This window comes from Alnus glutinosa, chromosome 13, assembly GCF_958979055.1.
Source record: "Alnus glutinosa chromosome 13, dhAlnGlut1.1, whole genome shotgun sequence".
NCBI lineage: Eukaryota > Viridiplantae > Streptophyta > Magnoliopsida > Fagales > Betulaceae > Alnus > Alnus glutinosa.
In genome coordinates this window covers 7,934,496-7,958,308 of record NC_084898.1, presented here as the reverse complement: position 1 = coordinate 7,958,308, position 23,813 = coordinate 7,934,496, and the positions used below count along the sequence as shown (strand labels likewise).

At 43.1% G+C, this 23,813-nt stretch overlaps 1 protein-coding gene and 2 pseudogenes across 1 annotated transcript; all 3 read right to left on the bottom strand.

Moving 5' to 3' along the window:
• Positions 1-54: 54 nt before the first annotated feature.
• Positions 55-1,846, bottom strand: LOC133854863 (hydroquinone glucosyltransferase-like). Its single transcript, XM_062291130.1, has one exon. The coding sequence runs from the start codon at positions 1,729-1,731 to the stop codon at positions 316-318; it is 1,416 nt and encodes a 471-aa protein (XP_062147114.1). The 5' UTR covers positions 1,732-1,846; the 3' UTR covers positions 55-315.
• Positions 1,847-12,820: 10,974 nt separating this feature from the next.
• LOC133853787 (hydroquinone glucosyltransferase-like) lies at positions 12,821-14,008 on the bottom strand (annotated as a pseudogene).
• Positions 14,009-22,029: 8,021 nt separating this feature from the next.
• Positions 22,030-23,194, bottom strand: LOC133853788 (hydroquinone glucosyltransferase-like; annotated as a pseudogene).
• Between the last annotated feature and the right edge of the window lie 619 nt (positions 23,195-23,813).

Below are 23,813 nucleotides of genomic sequence, written 5' to 3'. Positions count from 1 at the left end.
GAATGATTGAATATTTCAAATTTGTTGAACTCCCCATTAGATAAAACAACCGAGGCATATATATATGTAGGCTGTGCAATGCTTAATTTCATTAAGCTTTTTAATTAACTCATGTAACGAGTGTTAGATCAATGACTCTCAAACTAGATGATTTTAGGGCACTAGGTGTAAAACACCCTAAAAACTTATTAACTTAAATCAAAAAGCCTACGAAGGTAAATTTAGCCATTTTACCCATCAAAGTAGACTTGAACTCTTGCGCAACAAAAACTGCTGTAGACCAAACGACGACTCAAAATATATTATTCTTTGTCATTAATTGTGACTCTTCCACACCTGAGCCACCTCCGCCAGTGATTTTGTTGACGACCCTTCTTCGCTCAAAGCCCTATCAGCTGCAATCTTTAGTTCTTTCATTTTGCTCTTGAGCAATTTTCCTTCTTCTCCTTCAATTAGGCATCTTGCGTAGTTTGAAATATCTTCGTGTCCCACTAGACCCTTGTCATTGACTTTGACCCTCAAAGCAACCTTCAAATCGTCAGCTAGCAGTAGGGAGTTCATCCTTTGCTCCGCGTAGAGTGGCCAAGCAATCAACGGCACGCCATGCAAAATGCTTTCCAGGGTTGAATTCCACCCGCAATGGGTCAAAAACCCGCCCGTGGAGCCATGCTTTAGGACCTGCACCTGAGGAGCCCAAGAGGGCACCACTAGACCCACCCTTTTGGTCCTCTCCAAGAACCCGTCGGGAAGAAAATCCAAAGGATCCTTAATGCTTTGTACGCTGAAGTAAGTTGCATTGGCAGCTTTCTCATGTGGGCTCCTGATAACCCAAAGAAATCTTTGTCCACTCATTTCAAGTCCTAAGGCCAATTCATGTAGCTGCTCATGTGAGAGCGTCCCACCACTACCAAATGAAACAAATAACACTGAGTTATTTGGCTGCTCATCCAACCACCTCAAACACTCCGAACCGTAAGCCCCATGATCTGAACCTGACTGAACTAGTGGTCCAACTGGGTAAACAGGTGGCCTCCCCTCTTTTCCTTCCATCAAAGCTTTAAAAGAACCTGGTTCCAAATCCAAAAAGCTATTAACCATAATTCCAGCAGCAAGAGGGTATCGTTTGGCCATTTGTAGAATCCCTTTATAGACCTCATTCTTTCTATCTTGAATCGGGTCTATCAGATCCGTCCCATGGACCGGCACACAACCAGGTAATTTGACCGGTTCCGGCAAGTCTCTGTACTCACAAGAGTATGTTTCATCAAGCTCTGGTAAGTAAAAGACCAACGACAAAACCATCGCGGTTGTAGGGAAAAGTAGGTAGGAAGAAACACCGAATTCTTTAGCCACATCAAAGGCCTCCGTACCAAATAAATCAACCACCAAGGCCACTAGCCGAGATGACTCGGCTAAGACCTTGAAAGAGTCTCTTAGGGCAGGGAGGGACCGAGTCAGGGTGAGTGAGATCCGAGCCTCCATCATAATGTCCTCGGAGAGGTCGTCCAGGCTCACGGGAGGAAGAAATATGGCGGATATGGCGTTGGGTAGGGCTTCAAGGACGGCCTTTTGAGGTTTCATGGGTGAGCCATCTGTGGGGATGAGTAAGGTGACCAGGAAATCGTGGTGGACGACGAGTCGCTTGGCGAGCTCAACTAGTGGGATGAGATGGCCCATCCCTGGAGTGGGCACAATGGCTACGTGGGGTGGTTCCTGCTGGGAGTGTTGCATAATTCAAGGTGAGGGAAAACAGTGGGTTTTTTGAAGGATTGTAATATATATGTGAGTCTTAGCGAAGCAAACAAGTATATATAGACAGATGATCAGTTTTTTTCTTTAATTTGAAAGAAGAGAGATGATCAGTCATGGGTTTGGTAGGTTTGAATGGTAGTTAATTGGAAAATGCTAAGCAAAGCAAAGAAGTGGCCGATGACGCATGTGAATCAGAGTCTCACAGAGAGTGAGGCGGGCTCCTTTTGGTTCCTTCACAGAAGACAAAAGAGTTGACTGACTGAATTATTAGTTTTTAAAGAATTATTGCACCATTTACAGTTCAAACCTCGAAATCAATTAGAGAATTATGCATATTTTTACTGTTTAAAAGACATACAGAATCTTTATTGTTCAGACATGTGGATCCTTTATTGTTCAAAAGCTACTATTCATATTTGTATTTTATCTCTTCCTTTGCTATGTAAGGCCAGTATAATGTATAAAACAGGCATAGCGATTTCAGAGCAATCTTCCGTAAGGTAATTGGACAACATGGCTTTTTCTATGCCAAAAGGTATTATGAATGTTAGTACAAATTTTCAATTCTATTTTTTTCTTGAAACCTTTTTATTTTTTGTTGTAACATTGACTCCTTTAATTGTTCATTTATTAGTATTGTTTAAAGAATATAATTTGTTTTTCTTTTCTGTTTCTTATTTGTTTGAAAATGACATTAATTTCTTAGAATATGCAAATATCTTTTAACATGTTAGTATCTTTAGTCATTGGTGGTAAAACGAATTTGAATAAAATTTTCTTTCTCATAATTTCAGTGCTAATATATATATGTTATATTTGATTTTCTTAATTCTTTAATAATTTTTAATTTTTATTTTTTTATTATAAGTGACACACATCATACTGTGATTTGTGTTGACGTGGAACATTAACGAATTTTGCCGACTTTTTTAATGATATTGACCTTTCTTTCTATCTTTTTTATATTTATTTTTTTAATTTTTAATTTATTTATTTTGCTTATTCTAGAGAATTATTAATCACTTTATAAAAACTCATAAAGCTATTTTGTCAAAACATTTGTGAATTTCGTTAGGTGCCCGTCAATGCCATGTCATTCTTAATATATATATATATATATAAAACTAAAATATACATATATATATTTTTTTTAGAAAAAAGAAAATATATATATATATAGAAAAAAGAAAAAAAGGAAAGGGGTGCCTGCGAACCACCCCTAGAGGTGATGAGGATGGCTCTCTGCCGCTCCCAGTGTAATACCTTGAACCCTTAATTAGGGTTAAGTAAGCCTTAATCGGTATTAATAAGGGATTATGATTGTTTAAGAGGTAATTTTTTATTTTCGATCTATCTGGGTCGAACGTTCATGAATCAAGTAATTAAAGTGAGGCAGGCATCAATCAACATAAAGGTCCAAACTAACTTCCTGTACACAGAAAATTTAGAAAGTTGTTAAGGATATTGTATTCGCCATTTAACAATTAAATTTTACAGAAAAATGAATTTTTCCCCTTAAATTATGAGCCCTTTTAAACTATCACTCTTTTGGCACTTAAGATTATAAATTTGAAAAGTGATACTTGATTCCCTCTTTTTAGGTAAGGTAAGCTATTCAACTAATATTGAAGACACTCCCTTTGAATTTTTGGATTTTTGTAATTTTCTACATGGATTGAACAATCGATGCATGAAGAAACTCTAATGAACGTTCGATGACTCAAAATATATTATTCTTCGTCATGAATTGTGACTCTTCCACACCTAAGCCACCTCCGCCAGTGATTTTGTTGACGACCCTTCTTCGCTCAAAGCCCTATCAGCTGCAATCTTTAGTTCTTTCATTTTGTTCTTGACCAATTTTCCTTCTTCTCCTTCAATTAGGCATCTTGCGTAGTTTGAAATATCTTCGCATCCCACTAGACCCTTGTCATTGACTTTGACCCTCAAAGCAACCTTCAAATCGCCAGCTAGCAGTACGGAATTGACGTCGGACAGAATAGCAATTATTCTGTAGGTTAACCAACAGGTAGTTTGCAAGGAAGAAAACAGAAAAATTACCCCAAACACAGAGACAAACTCTGAATTCGATAAAATTATCAATAATCAACAACTATTGGAAAAACGCCCACAAACCGAGCTAATATAGTTGAAAATTCGAAATTTTACCAAAAAATAACAAAATCCTGAAAACCCTAATAAAACGAAATACAGAATAAAATAAACAGTCTGCCAAAAATCGGACTCAGAATCACCTCCTAATCGATAAACGAAAAGTTACCATAAAAGGAAAAAATATCTAAAATTAAGGTTTTGGAAGGAAAAACAATGGATTTTGGGCTCAAAACGAGGTGCACCGAGCATTGTTTGGTAGACACGACGTGCGTGCCGAAGAGAGCTTTTTGAATTGGGGTCATATGTGTGACTCGGATACTCGTAGCCAAAGTTATGGCCAAAATACTGCAGCGCACTCGAAAATTGCCCCAATTAGGCTAGATCACGATTTCTTTCAATTCTTGCGCTAATCTGCCTGCTCCAGGTAATTCAACACCATCAATGTGCAATCTGACAACTAAGCATCATCTGATTCGGATCCCCCTGCATCAATCACCCCAGGTTGGAAAGAACTAGTCCTCGAGTTCACAGCAATGTCATCGGAATTCACAAAACAAGGACTCAAGTGCTTCACATTATAGACATCAGACGTTTTCAAATAACTGGGGAGACGCAACCTGTAGGCGTTGTCATTGATCTTTTGCAATATCTCACAGGGTCCGATCTTCCGCTCTTTAAGCTTATTATACTCGCCAACAGGAAACCGATCATGAGTTACGACTGCCCAAACAAAATCACCAACATCAAAAAGTACCTGACGACGATGACGGTCCGCCCGAGGCTTGTACTTGTCATTGCTCTCCTGAATGGCCAGTTTCACCTGCTCGTGGATGCCCCGAAGATGTTCGGCCAGCTCATCCGCCTTAGGATTCAAACGGCCTACACGTGGGACAGGAGCTAAGTCCAGTACTCTGGATGGATTCTGACCATAGACAATCTCGAATGGGCTCATTCCTGTGGTCCTGCTTTTTGATCTATTGTAAGCAAATTCTGCTTGAGGTAGAGCCAAATCCCACTGCTTCGGTTTAGTCCCTGCCAAACACAGCAAGAGGTTGCCCAAACTCCAGTTTACCACTTATGTCTGACCATCCGTTTAGGGGTGGTAGGCACTGCTAAAATTCAACTTTGTCCCTAGTTTTCCCCATAGGCTCCTCCAAAAGATAAATTTGGTGTCTTGATCGGAAGTGATGGATCGAGGATCACCATGGAGACGCACAATCTCCCTGAAATAAAGATGGGCGATCCGAGCAACATCCATAGTCTTCCTGTAAGCTACAAAATGGGCCATCTTGGAAAACCTGTCAACCACAACTAGAATGGAATCACAAGCCCGTTGGGTACGGGGCAAGCCCAACACAAAGTCCATGCTGACATTGAGCCAAGGCGCTTCAGGAACCGGTAATGGAGTGTACAGGCCTGCATTGGTGAGGACACCTTTGGACTTCTGACACACATAACATTGCTCCACAAAGTGAGCCACATCACTGGTTAACTTGGGCCAATAGTAATCAGAAGAGATAAGGGCCAACGTTTTGTCCCTCCTTAAGTGACCTTCATTATGGAGTTCACTAATAATCTGCTACCTCAGTGAGCAATCTGGAATGCACAACTGTAACCCACAAAACAAATAGCCATTATGCAAAATAAAATCGGAACGAAGACCATCTGTTACCTCCTGAATGATCTTCCCAAAGGAAGGATCGGCTGCATACATATCAGCAAAAGTATCAAACCCTGCAGCTTTAGTACTCAGGGTGGTGAGGAGCAACATACGACGGCTCAGGGCATCTGCGACACGGTTTAGATTCCCTGCTTGGTGCCTTAGTGCAAAGGTGAACTCCTGTAAATACGCCACCCACTTGGCATGCTGTCTGCTCAGCTTGTGTTGACCATTGATCTACTTCAGAGCCTCATGATCAGTGATAAGAATAAATTCCTTCTGTACCAGGTAGTGATGCCAATGCTTCAGGGACTAAATGATGGCATAGAACTCCAGGTCAGAAGTGGAATAATTCTTCTTTGACCCTAATAGCTTCTCACTAAAAAAAGCTATGGGACGCCCCCTTCTGACTAAGAACACCACCAATGCCAACTCCGGATGCTTCACAGTTTACTTCGAACACCTTCTCAAAATCAGGGAGTGCCAAAATTAGTGCCTCTGTCATCTTCTGCTTGACCAGTTGAAAACTGGTCTCTGCCTTCTCAAACCACTGGAACTCACGTCCTTTGAGACACTCTGTGATGGGTGTTATCAGGGTGCTGAAATTCTTGATGAACCGACGGTAGGAAGACGCCAACCCATGGAAACTCCTGACATCGTGCAAGGTTTTTGGCTGGGGCCACTCCAAGACTACATCTATCTTTGATTGATCTGCATGAACACCATCAGTAGATACAACAAAACCCAAAAAAGTCAGAAGTAGTGAAGAAAGAACACTTCTTCTGATTGACGAATAGGCGCTCCGTCTTCAACACACTGAAAACAGCTCGGAGGTGATCAAAATGTGATGCCCAAGTCGAGCTGTAGATGAGGATATAGTCGAAGTAAACCACAACAAATTTTCCCATTAAAAGGCTGCAGAACCTGGTGTATGAACCTCATAAAAGTGCTGGGGGCGTTGGACAACCCAAAAGGCATCACCATCCACTCGTACAAACCATGTTGCGTCTTCAACGCTGTCTTCCACTCATCTCCAGGCCTTATTCTGATCTGATGGTAGCCGCTTTTAAGGTCAATTTTTTAGAAGACCTTAGAATCGGACAGCTGATCTAACATATCATCCAGACGGGGAATTGGGAACCTGTATTTTACTGTTATCCGGTTGATTGCTTTGCTATCAACACACATGCGCCACAAACCATCTTTCTTCAGTACCAGCAGGGCAGGAACTGCACATGGACTCATGCTCTCACAGATGTAGCCCCGCTCTAGCAACTCTACCACTTGTAGCTGCAACTCTTTCGCTTCCTTGGGACTGAGGCGATAAGTTGGCCTATTAGGCAAAACCGATCTCGGAATCAGGTCAATATGATGCTAGATATCTCGCATAGGTGGTAGTCCATGAGGAAAATTTTCTAGCATGGGGTCAGAAAATTTTGCTAGCAGTCGCTGGACCTTTGGTGGCAAATCTAAAGCCTCATCTACTGCACTATTCCCACAAGGCAGTAAAGCATAAACTCTATCTTCATGCTCGACTACAACTAAAAACCTGGACATAGAAAGCAGGTTAGTAGTGTCGGCTACCGGGTAGGATTGACTCCATCCCGACGAGGTGCCAACACAATCTTCTTCCCTTTGATGCTAAGGGAATATGTATTTTTCCTACCATCATGCACCACACTGCGATCATAATGCCAAGGTCTGCCTAACAATATATGACAAGTGTCCATAGATACTACATCACACCAAACATTATCAAAATACTTCTTGCCAACAGAAAATGACACTGGGCACCGCCTATCTACTTTTACCTCACTTTCCTTGTTGAGCCACGGCAGCTTGTATGGCTTGGGATGACGATATGTCTTCAACTGCAGTTTCTAGACAGCCTCTTCAGACACTACGTTCTCACAATTGCCACTGTCAATGATCATTTTGCAGATTTTGTCGGCCACTGTGCAAGTTGTGTCGAAAATATTGGTTCTCAACCAATCGTCTCCAGAATCGCCCTTGGGAGTCAATAGACTCTTACGAATAAGCAGATTCTTTTGTCCGTCCCCATACAGTACATCTTCGTTTCCATCATCGTCATACATTGGATCTCCAATCTCTTCATATGTGTAGTCTACCACGTCTTCCTCAAGTAGGAGGTTCTTGCCCTTCTGGCTGGCAGGTTTCCTGCAATCAGTCGCTCTATGTCCCTGTTCACCACATCTAAAACATTTAATATTAGGGTTAGAATTACCCTGGGCTAGCAGCTGGACAGGACGAGGTTCTTGGGGCCGAACCTGGCGATTGCCTTGATCACTTCTGATCACTGGCTTCTTGTTCTGCTGCTTCTCTACTACAAGTGCACGCTGATAGGTCTCAGAAACGGTCCACAGCAAGTGCAGGCTGAGGGCATCTTGTGTAACGCCCCGCCTTTTACAAAAAGGTGTAAGTGAAAATTTTAAATTTCCACGTGACATTACGACATCATCAGAGTTAGGATTTGGCAGCGGAATATAATATATCCAACAGTCTTGGATTAAATAACATGACAGAGCTTCTAACTGAAATACTTCTAGACATTTATAAAGAAAATACTTAGAACAAATACATGGAAACAAGTGTCAATAGTGACACAAAAGAATACATGGAAATCATTAGCAATCATGTCAATATAAAATGTTATAAACACAGAAGACTACAAACAAAATACAAACTATGTATCCTTAGCTTTTAAACCTCTTGGGCTCTAATCTTCATTTATTAAACCTGCACAATTATACATATATATAGAAACAAAAACATAAAATACTATAGTGAGTCCATTGTTTCCCATAATATAATGAATGCTGATTTACTTAGGAAATGCTACACAATGTATATGACTTTATAATCACATGTATATGCAATAAATAATCCATGTCGCGAATCATAGACATAAATTGAATATAGACATAATTATAAAGCAGCAGAATGATAGTCTTAAATGCAAAGTTTAATTATCATCTTTTGCACTCCTCTCGTGATAGAACCAACGGTTCAGATTAGCGTGTTGTGGAAGCAACCGGTTCCCCTCACTTAAAGATTATTTGTTTGTTACTGGAATCCAAAGGTTCCAGCAGACTATGAGCCAAAGGTCATAACCCGTTTATTTATTAAGTGTCACGGAAGCCAAAGTTTCCACTGGCAGCCATCAACCCCCCCGCTGCATACCAGCTTTGTTATTAACCAGTTTATTTAAAAATAGAGAATATGTAAAATCACATGCGCAAACAAATAAATAAGGCAGTAAACACAATATTATGGAAAAGTCCACCAGCTTCGTCCTCAGTAAGTATAGAGATACTTACAGCCTTTTTTAGTGCAGTTCTCATAATAGCTCATTCTCTGCAATAAATATATATTTATACACAAAGTGTTAACACCATTACCTTTATATATATTAATTATATTTATTTAGGTACTTGTGTCTTTTTAATTTGGAAAGCCACTTAACATAATATATTTGTCTTGATGTTATTTCCCAAAATCTAAACTCTTTTTATGTAAAAATACTAAAAACTCATCCAATAACATTTCTTCTCAAAAGAGTTCATTTAAAAATTAACTTTATATTAAATTTCCCCAATTCTAAAATAATTGAATCAGTTCTAAAATATCAAAACAACCCAAAATCATTTTACTCGAAAATCATCAACAAACCCGAACACTTCTCAATACACCACAAATTAGTACTCAAAACCCATATCATTATGCCAACCTACAAAAACCACAACTCAACTCAGCTAATACCCATCAAAATATCACCACAAGGAATCAATACCCATATGGCCAGAATACTACTCGAACACACATGACTAGCCACAATTGGTCAAGAACAGGGGAAGTACCAGCTCAACTACAAAACACACACAGAGGCCGAAACACTGCAAAACAGAGAACACAACCATTGACAACCGAACACACACACACACACTCACATGGCTAACCGGACAGGGGACCCAAAACAGGGGCAAGGCCGATCATCCACACACGCACGGCTAACACCTAACTAACCGAAACCAATAACACCAAAATACCCAGTTAATCAGTCCAACCAAAACCCAATCAAAATCAACAATAATAAACCAATTTAATTAAGCCAAATCACAAGAAATTATCTAGGGATTTTTTGTTCAAACACAGAGAAATCCACCGTGTAAGACCCACTGAAATCGCCGAAAAAACAGGCTCGGGTCGCCGGAAATCGTGTCCCACGTTCCACCGAAGTCTACCCATCAGAAATTGGCCGGAAATCGTCACTGGGTGTCCTCGAATTTCCAGCCAGAACCGCATGAAATTGCCACTAGGACCTTCACCAGTAATGACCCATGGGGGATCGAGTATGGGTCTCGTCAAAGGGCCGGGTTTCTGCTCCGGTTCTCCTGGGTTTTGGATCCTTCTGGGTCCGTCGGTCCTCTCCTCTCGCCATCGGTTTCTCGAGCAACGACCACCGGAAATCGGACCTCTAGTGGTCTCTTCTCTCTCGGTTCTCCCTCTCTGATTCACTCTCTCCAGGTCTCTCTCTCCCTCAGTCGGCTTCCCTCTCTCTCGGGTCTCTCGGTCTTATAAGAGAAGAAAGAAGAGAAAGGATCGGGTCCCTCCTCTCACTGGCCCCTGCCTCTCCCTTTCGTCTCTCTCTTCCTGATCCTCCCTTCTCTCCAACGATCATCTCTTTATCGGAGACTCAAATGGAGAAGAGAAGAAATGGGTAAAGAGAAGAAGGAGAAAGATAAGAGGAGGAAGAATAACGAAGAGGAAGAAAGAAGGAAATACATTTAATGAGAATTCACTGAACAGATGCGTGAATTGCTTGAAGGGGGTTTAATTTATAGACGGTAATAAACTATAGTTAGTTTTTTATCTCAGTTAAATTAATCTGAGTTAAAAGTAAAATATCAGATTAACCTATAGTTAAATTTTACCTTAGTTAGATTAACCTTAGTTAATTTTAAAAATATCTAGTTAAACCATGGTTAACTTTTATCTAGTTCATTTCATAAATAATGTTAATTTTTTTAAATAACATTATTAAACTAATAATATTATTATACCAAATAATATTAGGCCAAAATAATATCATGTACCATAAACATTTCAAAATAATATTATATATCAATAATATTATTTCACAAAATATTTGCATATAATAATATTAGGAATAATATTATCCCAACTAATTTTACCAAATATTTAGGTTTGTCTATTAATCAATTTAAACAGGGGGCGCATAAATGGGCAATTATCAAAATAATGTCGATCGAGCAATTAAAAGTGTGAATTGATTGCCATAGATCTTAAATTCTATTTAAGACACCTTGCCTTAAAATCTGGGGTGTTACATCTATTTGTAACGACCCACCCCCAATGACACAATATTGTCCGCTTATGGCTCCCCAAACCAGACTTCCTAGGAGGTCACCCATCCTGGGATTGCTCTCGCAAAAACACGCTTAACTGCGGAGTTCTGATAGGTTTATGGCTATCACGGCTTTAAAACGCGTTGTGTCATAAATGATGCATTTATACATATAAGCACATCATCATTCCCAGGCGATGTGGGACGTCACAATCACCCCATCTTTGGACCCAGCGTCCCTGCTGGCGTCCCTCATTGGGCTTGTGCACGCTCCCACCATCTCAGGCTAGGCAATGGCTCTGATACAATTTGTAACGACCCACCCCCAATGACACAATATTGTCCGCTTTTGGCTCCCCAAACCAGACTTCCCATGAGGTCACCCATCCTGTGATTGCTCTCGCAGACGCACGCTTATCTGCGGAGTTCTGATAGGTTCATGGCCATCACGGCTTTAAAACGCGTTGTGTCATAAATGGTGCATTTATACATATAAGCACATCCTCATTCCCAGGCGATGTGGGACATCACATCTTGTAGGGGCTGTCGCAATCCTCCCAAATATCGCGCCACCATCTGCTCTTCTGTCTCAAATAGATCGTTCTGTGCGACCAACTGATAGAACTCCTCTGTGTAATCATCCACCGATCTCATGCCTTGCCTCAATGAGTGAAGTCGTTGAAACAGGGTTTGAGTGTAGCCGAAGGGAAGGAAGTGACTCTTCATCTTGTTCTTCATCTTCTCCCAATCGGTGATCTTGGTCTTGCCTTGCCTCTCTCTTGACCGCTTCAACTGCTCCCTCCACGCAGATGATCTACCCTTTAATTTGATGGCGACCAATTTCACTTTGTCACGATCGAGGACTTCCTTATACTCGAAAATCCGCTTTAACTCATTCAACCAATCGACGAAACCTTCTGCTTGTAACATGCCAGAAAACTTAGGCAGGTCTACTTTGAAACCGACAGCTCCATAATGACTTTCCCGACCACAGTGCCCCCGGTTTGGAGCAGGATTGTGATACGGGTTGTCGAAGGTAGAATCGGAATCGGAGTTCTCCATCTCACGATTGCTGACTTCCTGCGCCGCTAGACGTTGGGTTAATTCTGCAACTTGCCTCTACAAATCCTCAATCATTACATCCTGAACGTTACGATCACAGCGCGGAGTTTCCTCATTCGGAACCTGCCCACGACGACCACCATGACCACGACCACCAGCCATCGAAACTGATGAAGAACTCGTCTCAGGAAAGTGCTGAAGCTCTATTACCGATTGACGCTGGACAGAATAGCGATTATTTTGTAGGCTAACCAACATGTAGTTTGCAATGAAGAAAATAGAAAAATTACCCCAAACACGGAGGCAAACTCTAAATTCGAAAAAATTATCAATAATAAAAAACTGTTGGAAAAACGCCCACAAGTCGGGCTAATATAGCTGAAAATTCAGAATTTTACCAAAAATAGCAAAATCCTGAAAACCCTAAAAAAATGAAATACAGAATAAAATAAACAGTCTGCCAAAAATCTGGCCCAAATCAAACTCAGAATCACCTCCTAATTGATAAACAAAAAGTTACCATAAAAGGAAAAAAAAATATCTAAAATTATAGTTTTGGAAGGGCAAATAGCGGATTTTGGACTCAAAACGAGGTGCACCGAGCATAGCTCGGTGTCCATGACATGTGCGCCAAAGAGAGCTTTCCGAATTGGGGTCATATGCACGAATCGGATACTCGTAGCCAAAGTTATGGCAAAAATACTGCAACACACTTAGAAATTGCCCTAATTAGGCTATATCACGATTTCTTTTCAATCTTACGCTGATCTGCCTGCTCCAGGTAATTCAACACCATCAATGTGCAATCTGACAACTCAGCATCATCTAATTCGGATCCCCTTGCATCAGGAGTTCACCCTTTGCTCCGCGTAGAGTGGCCAAGCAATCAACGGCACGCCATGCAAAATGCTCCCAAGGGTTGAATTCCACCCGCAATGAGTCAAGAACCCGCCCGTGGAGCCATGCTTTAGGACCTGCACCTGAGGAGCCCAAGAGGCCACCACTAGACCCACCCCTTTGGTCCTCTCCAAGAACCTCTCGGGAAGAAAATCAAAAGGATCCTTAATTCTTTGTACGCTGAAGTAATTTGCTTTGGCAGCTTTCTCATGTGGGCTCCTGACAACCCAAAGAAATCTTTGTCCACTCATTTCAAGTCCTAAGGCCAATTCATTTAGCTGCTCATGTGAAAGCGTCCCGCCACTACCAAATGAAACAAATAACACTGAGTTATTTGGCTGTTCATCCAACCACCTCAAACACTCCGAACCGTAAGCCCCATGATCTGAACCTGACTGAACTAGCGGTCCAACTGGGTAAGCAGGTGGCCTCCCCTCTTTTCCTTCCATCAAAGCTTTAAAAGAACCTAGTTCCAAATCCAAAAAGCTATTAACCATAATTCCAGCAGCAAGAGGGTATATATCGTCTGGCCATTTGTAGAATCCCTTTATAGACCTCATTCTTTCTATCTTGAATCGGGTCTATCGGATCCGTCCCATGGACCGGCACACAACCAGGTAATTTGACCGGTTTCGGCAAGTCTCTGTACTCACAAGAGTATGTTTCATCAAGCTCTGGTAAGTAAAAGACCAACGACAAAACCATCGCGGTTGTAGGGAAAAGATAGGAAGAAACATCGAATTCTTTAGCCACATCAAAGGCCTCAATACCAAATAAATCAACCACCAAGGCCACTAGCCGAGATGACTCGGCTAAGACCTTGAAAGAGTCTCTTAGGGCAGGGAGGGACCGAGTCAGGGTGAGTGAGATCCGAGCCTCCACCGAAACGTCCTCAGAGAGGTCGTCCAGGCTCACGTGAGGAAGAAATATGGTGGATATGGCGTTCGGTAGGGCTTCAAGGATGGCCTTTTGAGGTTTCATGGGCGAGCCATCTGTGGGGATTGGATGAGTAAAGTGACCAGGAAATAGTGGTGGACGACGAGTCGCTTGGCGAGCTCAATGAGTGGGATGAGATGGCCCATCCCTGGAGTGGGGACGATGGCTACGTGGGGCGGTTCCTACTGGGAGTGTTGCATAATTCATGGTGAGGGAAAACAGTGGGTATTTAGAAGGGTATATAATATATATATGTAGAGGCTTAGCGAAGCAAAGAAGTATATATAGATAGATGATCAGTTTTTTTCTTTAATTTGAAAGAAGAGAGATGATCAGTCATGGGTTTGGTGGGTTTGAATGGTAGTTAATTGGAAAATGCTAAGCAAAGCAAAGAAGTGACCGGTGACGCATCTGTTATGAGGGTACAAGCTAGTTCAGGAATCACATGGAGTACAGTGAGGCGGGCTCCTTTTGGCTTTTGGTGCGCGTGTAGGGGAAACAAAGCCAAGCCACCAATCGATCAAGAGTAATGCTAATCTTAAATGAAAAGTTTTCACACCGGTGTGGCATGGTGCCTGACTGCCTGCATGGTGATACATGCCCGTTTTATCAGTTTTTTTTTTTAAGACTTATTTTATTTAAAAAATTATGTCTTTGAATTTTAATGTTGGATTGAGACAAACTTAGTGGCATTGAAAAGCTTATTTAAAGGGATATAATTTTGTATATTATAAACATTTCGTAATTCCAACGTTTACTAAGGAAAAATTGTCTTTTTGTATTATTTGCACTACAAAGTATTTATATTTCGCTTTTCTATATTTTTTTTTAATTATTATTATTATTTTTTATTGTTTCGAATTTAAGCTTTATATAAGTCTATTATGATACTTTAGCCTCTAGCTTAGGTATTTTTATCAGTGATTTTCTATCTCTTTTGTCTCGATTAATCTTTAATAGAATTTTGGTTTGAGAAGAGTTGTGATTATATATATTATTGTTTGCTATTGCGAAACCATTACATCACCCTACATCAAATGGCCACCCAGCCATGCCACGTCATCTATTATTATTATTATTATTATTTAAAAAATGAAATCACCTTGTCTTCGATCTCCAAAACACAAGTATGTACGTACATGTCCCTCCCAAAATTTGAAACCGCGTCAAAACAGAAAGTTTTAATCTTGGTCTTAATTGTATGATTATGTTTGTTGATTGCTGGTAAAGCTAACATATTGAGAGAACATTTTCTGCTTACCACCATGAGTCTTGAGTAATGGAAAAATAGATAAAAGGAAAACCTGATCATGTTGATGATATCTGAGCTTGTTCTCTTGCTGAATAGAAATGGCTTTGTTAAAACAATTTCCGGTAGGTGACGTAACGATCAGATATTTGTCTTGTATGCTCCTGGTCCACCTGAAAAAGAAGGATGCGTCGGGGGGGTTCCGACAACCCCGCTCCGATGCTTAAGTGAGTATATGGTTCTGAGAGTAAATGAGCAGAATAATGCCAGAAAGATTAATTAGCATGTACCTTAATATCTGAGAGGGTTCTAGTATTTATAGAGGTTGAAGAGCAGTTGAATTAGCCTCTCAATTCGTGCACGAGGCGGTTGGAGGAGACGTAGCCCTGGATGAACGGATATTTCGGGTTCCGCTTACCTCGGAAGCACCATCAAGTTTAATGTCGTGCGTCGTGTCCCTTAGATTCTGGGTACTACCGAGATATATGCAGACGTGGATATCAACTAGTATTTGGGCCGACAATTCGGGCCAGTTGTAACAGATTGGGCCCAAGTGGTCTTAACGGGCTCGGGTGGATTATGATCTCTTTAATATTTGGACCTGGTCGGGTGGACCAGAGTGGGCCTAGTTCTCGGGTTGGGCCCGGTACCCGAGAAGGTCAATATTCTTCCCAACAGCTAACCCCAATTCTCTTACACAAATTTTGTGCTTAAGAGAATTTATGTATAATCAACCGTTATTAAATCGCGTTTTATTTTGAGACTGGGTCGGAGGAATACTGCTGAGAACAATAGATTGGCTTTATACCTGGATCGGTGGCATAACTGGATATTTTCATTTTATTCGTTGCTTCAACCGAGTGGCATCAACCCGAGAACCTCTGGGCGCCATTTTCGAAAATCTCCCACTTTTTATAGAGTCCTGTGCTTTTCTAATTTTAAATTCCAAATTTCAAATCTTCTTCTCTCATCGAAATCTGCAAGCCTCAGGATTTGTTGATGTACGCCGACCGCGCATTGAATACGATTGGACGTTGGTTCATCTTTTGAGGCGCATTGCAGCTGTCAGGCATGCAACCGGGGGCTCTTCGGCTGCCGGTTTGGAGGGAGGAAATTTGGATGAGACCCTTCGACTACCGGTCACTGGAAACCGGCCAACCCGGGTTACCTGCTAGTATAAATACTCATTCCACACTCCGCCCATTTTCACCTCGAATTTTCTTTAGACTTCCAATCCTCTCTCAACTTCCTCCGAAAAGAAATCATACCGCACATCATTTCCTCATTTTCTCTTACCAAATGTCTAACACGGAGGAATTCGAAACAGTCGACGTTCTGGAGCTTGAAGAAGAAGATGCTCTGTCCGACGATGAGGTGATGCCCGAACTGGGTGACAATCCGGTTCAGGGAGGGATCGTCCTCCGGCCTCTTGTGCCCCTCGATCGTCGAGGGGCTTCGAGGATTCATATTGGGGATAAGTTCCGCCTCAGGAACAACTATGACATTCTTCTGCCAGTTCTTCTCCACTTCCAGAACCCAGTCACCCTGGAGATCCAAAGGGGTGACATAGTTATTTACGAGAAGATGCTTACAGCCGGGCTTCAACTTCCTTTTCCTGACATAGCTCGGGAGATGTGTTATACCTCGGGGTTTCCCCGAGTCAAATCGCACCGAACGCGTGGAGATACCTCTTCGCATCTTTCATCTTATGGCGTACGGTGCTGGAAGTCCGGATGATGATTCCGGAGTTCTTCAATATATACAGAGTCAACTATAAAAGGGAAAGTTTTGTTGAGTTCACCGTCCGGGAGAACCCGATTTTCATTTTCCTCTCCCAGAGTTACTCAAACAACCGTGGATGGAGATCTGAATTCTTTAGGGTCTCGGATGAATGGGAGTCTGCTACACCCTTGGTGGAAGACCAAAGGATGTCCCGGGAGTGGAGACCAATCCAAATTGACCTTAGGGAACCTCCGGCCCTAACTGCAACCGGGAGGAGGAGGGTTGCCACAATGTTGACCTTCTCCCAAACGCAGACCAACGTCTTGAAGATTGATTGTGACAACATCGTTACCGATGAGAACATGCGAAAAGTTCTCAAATATCAAATTCCCACTGGCAAAGTTTGGTACGACCGGAAGGGAAAAAAAATGGTGAGGAAATCCGGGAGCGAGGCTGCTCCTACCCCCCGAGCTAATGTCTCGGTGGCTTGCCCCGAGCCAAAGAGAAGCGCTAAGCCTAAAACAGACGCTCCCAAATTGAAGGTCGCGAAGCAGACCATTATTCCGGGAGTGGGTGACCGCACCCAACCGTCTCTGTCCTTGAAACCGTTCCCCAGAGCAAGTCAATCGAAAGTTCAGGAAAAGAGCTTCCAATTACTTTTGCCCCGACTGCCCCACTAGAATCCGCTACATTTGCGAACGATTTGGCGGACGCGTCCGGGAAAGAGGTCCCCAACGCTTCATCCGAGGATCGCCTGGCCGGAGTCGATAGTGCTCCTGACTCCGATGTGATTGAAATTGATGACGAACCTGAAGAGCCGGAGAGGGAGGTTCCTTCGATTCAAAATGCGGCCAAACGTAAAGGAAAGGAGAAAGTGCAAGGGTCAACAAAAAGGACCCGCTTTGCCTCGGATCCTCAGGAGTACGCGCTGACTCGGGCCAATGAAGCCAAGCTTCTTTTTGGTCTCCCGCGCTTTGTTTTGCCAACAGTGCCGGTTACAAAGGAGATCCCTGCAAAGCCTTCCCTTCCAGACTCCGATACTTTAGCCTTGCCATTTACTGGGGAGCCTGTGGATCGATCACCCGTTGCCGAGACCGAGGCTCGCTCGGAGTCTGGTGGAGGCTTGATATTTGAGGATCGACTGTTGGTGGAACCTGAAGCCTCGCTAAGTCCCGGGAATGCCTTGAGGATCAAGAAGGATCAAATCCGAGACAACGAATTTATTAAAATCGGTTCAAGAAGGATCAAATCCGACCGAAGCGGTGGTTTCGCCAGGGACCAACAGACTTGGGGAAACCAGCACCTCCCGGCCGGGAGCGTTAATAGACTCCCTAAGGGAGGACTTCCTCGCCTGTCCCTTGGAGGCTTTGAAGGAGGTACTCCCGGAAGGGTCTTCGTCTGTGCTAGGGATTGGGTCCCAGGAAGAACTCGCAGAGGCTATACTTCACGCCCAACTTCAAGTAAGTTGCACGCCTAACTTCTCATACCCATTATTTTCCATTTCTTACCCTTTTTTTTTTTTTTTTAATAAAAAAAAGGGTATAATAAGGACGGTTGCCCTATGGCGAACCCACCGGGAAGCTTCTGCGAATCAACCCTATTTGGCGGCCAAGGTTACCGAGATGCAGTCCCGAATTCAGGAGCTGGAATTCGATGTGTCTAGGACCGAAGATTTGGAGTCCCGGATCGAGACCTAAAAAAATGACATTCAACTCCGAGATCAGACAATTGAGGCTCGGGACAAAGATCTGGTTCTAGCTCGGAAGCAGGCAGAGGAGGCTTGTGTCCAGGCCGCTGAAAATGAGAAGACCCTCGACCGGGTGTTGACTAACCTTATTGAGGCTAACAAACACAAGGCCGCTCTGACTGCCCGGGTGGCCGAGATGGAGACGGAGAAGGACTCGCTAGTAGCCGAGAAGCTAGCTTTTGTGGAGAAGCAAAAGGAAGCTCATGCTCGGTGAAAGAAGCTTCGGAAGAAGATTCACCATTACAAGTCCAAGTCCAAGCGCTTGAAGAAGCAACTCGATTTGGTTCCCTGGCTCCGAAGCCTTAGTTGGGGCCGGGGGTCAAACTGGGGTTTCGAGAGCTTGAGAACTATGCTCCTTCATCTGGAAATTTTCGAAGTCGATACAGAGACTGTAACTCCCGACCTCATTGAGATGCCAGAGAGTGCTACTAATGAACTTCAAACCTTGGGCGTGGAGTTCTTTCCGGACGTGACAGATTGGACCAAGGACGTTCCCAATCCATACCGTGATGACTTGACATCCGGGCCTTCTGTCTCGGACTGTACTCCCGAAAATGAAGATGCCATGGAAGTAAAAGCTGGTGACGAAGTTGACTCGCCAGGTAATCCAAACTTATAATTTTTTTTTTTTTTCGGTTGTATTTTGAACTGAGATTTTAAATTTTGCAGCCGGGTTGGCATATAAATAGAATTATCATTTTGTATTTAAAAGAATTATTTTGATTTGAATGTGTTTTGCTTGTGTTCTGAGACGGTTGTGTTTCAAACCGAGGAACACAGCACAGTTGATTTGATTTGAGCTGGTTTGATCTGGTTTGATTTGAACCGAGTAGATCTGAGTCACCCCCCAATGACTTAGACAAATTTTGAATTCGTCCGAGTCATAATCGAGGGACATGATCGGTGTTTGTGTTCCGAGACGGTTGTGTTTCAAACCGAGGAACACAACACTTGATTTGACCTGAGTTGGTTTGAGCTGGTTAGATCCGAGTCACCCCCCAATGACTTAGACAAATTTTGAATTTGTCCGAGTCATAATCGAGGGACATTATCGGTGGTTGTGTTCCGAGACGGTTGTGTTTCAAACCGAGGAACACAACACTTGACTTGATTTGAGCTGGTTTGAGCTGGTTAGATCCGAGTCACCCCCCAATGACTTAGACAAATTTTGAATTTGTCCGAGTCATAATCGAGGGACATTATCGGTGGTTGTGTTCCGAGACGGTTGTGTTTCAAATTGAGGAACACAACACTTGACTTGATTTGAGCTGGTTTGAGCTGGTTAGATCCGAGTCACCCCCAATGACTTAGACAAATTTTGAATTTGTCCGAGTCATAATCGAGGGACATGATCAGTGATTGTGTTCCGAGACGGTTTTGTTTCAAACCAAGGAACACAATACAGTTGATTTGATTTGATCTGGTTTGATTTGAGAAATAAGTTGTATAAAATTTGAGCTGTACAAACTCTAAATTTGAACTTACTGAAATCATAATCGGTTACATGTGATTCACATAAAGTACTTCTTCAAATGCTCGGCATTCCATGCTCTCGGTAGTACCCTGCCGGTTGTATCAATCAGATGATATGCCCCATTGTCGTGACACCGTATCACTTTGTATGGTCCTTCCCATTGGGGTCCGAGCTTTTCTTCAGTTGGATCTTTGGTTATCGGGCTTACTTTCCTCAAGACCCAATCCCCGAGTTGGAACTTTCGAGGATTTTCTGTCTTATTGAAATAACGGGCGGCTCGGTCCTGGTATGCTGCCCATGTGACCTGTGCTTCATCTCTTCTTTCTTGTAGCAAATCCAGATTGAGCTTGATCCCTTCATCATTTAATCCTGGATTGTAGTGTGACACTCGGAAGCTTGGTGATCCGACTTCAACAGGGATGACCGCTTCGGAACCGTATGCTAAAGAAAAAGGAGTAGCACCTGTGGGAGTTCGTGTTGTGGTACGATAGGCCCAGAGCACCTCGGGAACATACTCGGCCCAAGCTCCCTTCTTCTTGCTGAGTTTCTTCTTTAGTGTTTTAAGGAGTGTTTTGTTGGTGGCTTCCACTTGTCCATTTGCCGGTGCATAAATCGGAGTGGAATAGTAATTTCGAATTCGAAGTTCCGCACACCATTTACGAAACGGTCCGTAGTTAAACTGCTTTCCGTTATCGGTGATGAAGGCATGGGGAATGCCGAAACGGCATACGACCGAGCTCCAAAGAAATTTTATCACGTTGGCGGTGGTGATGGTAGCGAATGCCTCGGCTTCGGCCCACTTGTGAAATAGTCTACAGCGACAAGAAGGAATTTCCGTCCTCCTTTTCCCGGTGGCATGGGTCTGACTATGTCAACCCCCTATTTCACGAACGGCCTGGGCGAGCTGATCGGATTGAGTTTTCCAGGGGGTTTTTCATCACCCGAGCAAACCTTTGACACTTGTCGCATTGTTGAACTAGCCTGACCGAGTCCTTGTTCATTGTTGGCCAGTAATACCCGATTCTCATTGCTTTGTGTGCTAGCATCCGAGAGCCTGAATGGTTCCCGCAAACTCCTTCGTGTATTTCCTTCAGCCCATACTCTGCCTCCGAGTTTGTGAGACACTTGAGAAGTGGCTCGGTGTACCCTCTTCGATAAAGTATTCCTCCAATAAGTACGTACCGAGCTGAGTGTGTTTTTACCTTACGAGACAACAGTTTGTCCCTGGGTAAAGATCCGTCTCGGAGGTACTGAATTACATCAGTGGCCCATTCTGGGTCGGTCGATCTTTCTTCGGTTTCCATCACGTCTAACTTAGGAGTAATTGATGGTTCGGTTTGTATCACCACCCCGTAGGTTGATGTTTTGACATCGGGTCTAGTACCCGAGCCCATCTTGGAGAGGGCGTCTGCCTGGACATTTTCCTCATGGGAAATTTTTGTCATGGCGGTCCTGTCAAAGTTAGATTGATGTTTACGTACTTTGTTGAGGTACTGGATCATTTTTTCTCCTTGAGCCTCGGCAATTCCCTGTACGTGGCTTACTACTACCTGGGAATCGCTTCGGATTTCTACTTTCTTCGCTCCCATTTCCCGAGCTATAGAGAGCCTGGCCAATACGGCCTCGTATTCTGCTTCATTGTTAGTAGTAACGAAATCTAATTTGATCGCGTACTGAAATTTTTCTCCATCCGGGCTTACTAGAGCAACGCCGACTCCACTTTTCCTGTTGGCTGAGGAACTGTCGACATATACCACCCATGTCTCTTTCTTGGGCAGCTCTTCGCTTTCGGGTGTATTGTTGAATTCCAGAACGAAGTCAGCTAGTACCTGACCCTTGACGGATGTTCGAGGATGGAATTCTATGTCGAATTGCCCGAGCTCTACCTACCAGTTCACCAGCCTACCCGAGAGGTCCGATTTTTGCAATATTTTTTTCATTGGATATTCGGTCAGTACCTGTATGGCATGTGCTTGAAAGTATGGCCTGAGTCTTCGTGCTGAGACAATCAAGGCGAATGCTAACTTTTCTATCCGCAATGGGTCAAGAACCCGCCCGTGGAGCCATGCTTTAGGACCTGCACCTGAGGAGCCCAAGAGGGCACCACTAGACCCACCCCTTTGGTCCTCTCCAAGAACCCGTCGGGAAGAAAATCAAAAGGATCCTTAATGCTTTGTACGCTGAAGTAAGTTGCATTGGCAGCTTTCTCATGTGGGCTCCTAATAACCCAAAGAAATCTTTGTCCACTCATTTCAAGTCCTAAGGCCAATTCATGTAGCTGCTCATGTGAAAGCGTCCCACCACTACCAAATGAAACAAATAACACTGAGTTATTTGGCTACTCATCCAACCACCTCAAACACTCCGAACCGTAAGACCCATGATCTGAACCTGACTGAACTAGCGGTCCAACTGGGTAAACAGGTGGCCTCCCCTCTTTTCCTTCCATCAAAGCTTTAAAAGAACCTGGTTCCAAATCCAAAAAGCTATTAACCATAATTCCAGCAGCAAGAGGGTGTCGTTTGGCCATATGTAGAATCCCTTTATAGACCTCATTCTTTCTATCTTGAATAGGGTCTACCAGATCCGCCCCATGGACCGGCACACAACCAGGTAATTTGACAGGTTCCGGCAAGTCTCTGTACTCACAAGAGTATGTTTCATCAAGCTCTGGTAAGTAAAAGGTCAACGACAAAGTCATCGCGGTTGAAGGGAAAAAAATGTAGGTAGAAATACCGAATTCTTTAGCCACATCAAAGGCCTCCATACCAAATAAATCAACCACCAAAGGCACTAGCCGAGATGACTCGGCTAGGACCTTGAAAGAGTCTCTTAGGGCAGGGAGGGACCGAGTCAGGGTGAGTGAGATCCGAGCCTCCACCGAAACGTCCTCGGAGAGGTCGTCCAGGCTCACGGGAGGAAGAAATATGGCGGATATGGCGTTGGGTAGGGCTTCAAGAACGGCTTTTTGAGGTTTCATGGGTGAGCCATTTGTGGGGATGAGTAAGGTGACCAGGAAATCGTGGTGGACGACGAGTCGCTTGGCGAGCTCAACGAGTGGGATGAGATGGCCCATCCCTGGAGTGGGCACAATGGCTACGTGGGCTGGTTCCTGCTGGGAGTGTTGCATAATTCAAGGTGATCGAGAGAAAACAGTGCGTTTTTAGAAGGATATATAATATATATGTAGAGGCTTAGCGAAGCAAACAAGTATATATAGACAGATGATTAGTTTTTTTCTTTTGTAGGAAGAGAGATTATCAGTCATGGGTTTGGTGGGTTTGAGTTGTAATTGGAAAATGCTAAGATAAGCAAAGAAGTGGCCGGTGACTCATCTGCTTACGAGGGTACAAGTTCGTGAATCACAGGGAGTACAGTGAGGCGACCACGCGAAAGATATGTCGTTGCTGGGTTTTTATTTACCTTTAATTTGGATAGACATACAATAGTTTTTTTACCATGCATGTTTCTGAACAGTTGAATTTCATTATGGTTTTGGATTGAACCTTTAAACTTTTTTTGAAATTTTTAAATATCCTCAATAATTTTAGTGGTATTAAGAACTATCAATCAATTTTCTGGGAACTACAAGTCCATGGCAGGATATTTTTAGGGCTTCGTGGGTTGACAATCATTAGTGTGTGGGGAGCCCATATATGCAGAACATCATAATGGTTCGATGGACGTACTGTCCATGGCATCGATCCCACAAGTCCCATGGGAGAGACATGGTCGATTTGATGCCACCTCATAATACAATTTCGATAAGAAAGGAAAGATATTCAAGCATTGAGTGGACAACATTGATTGCAA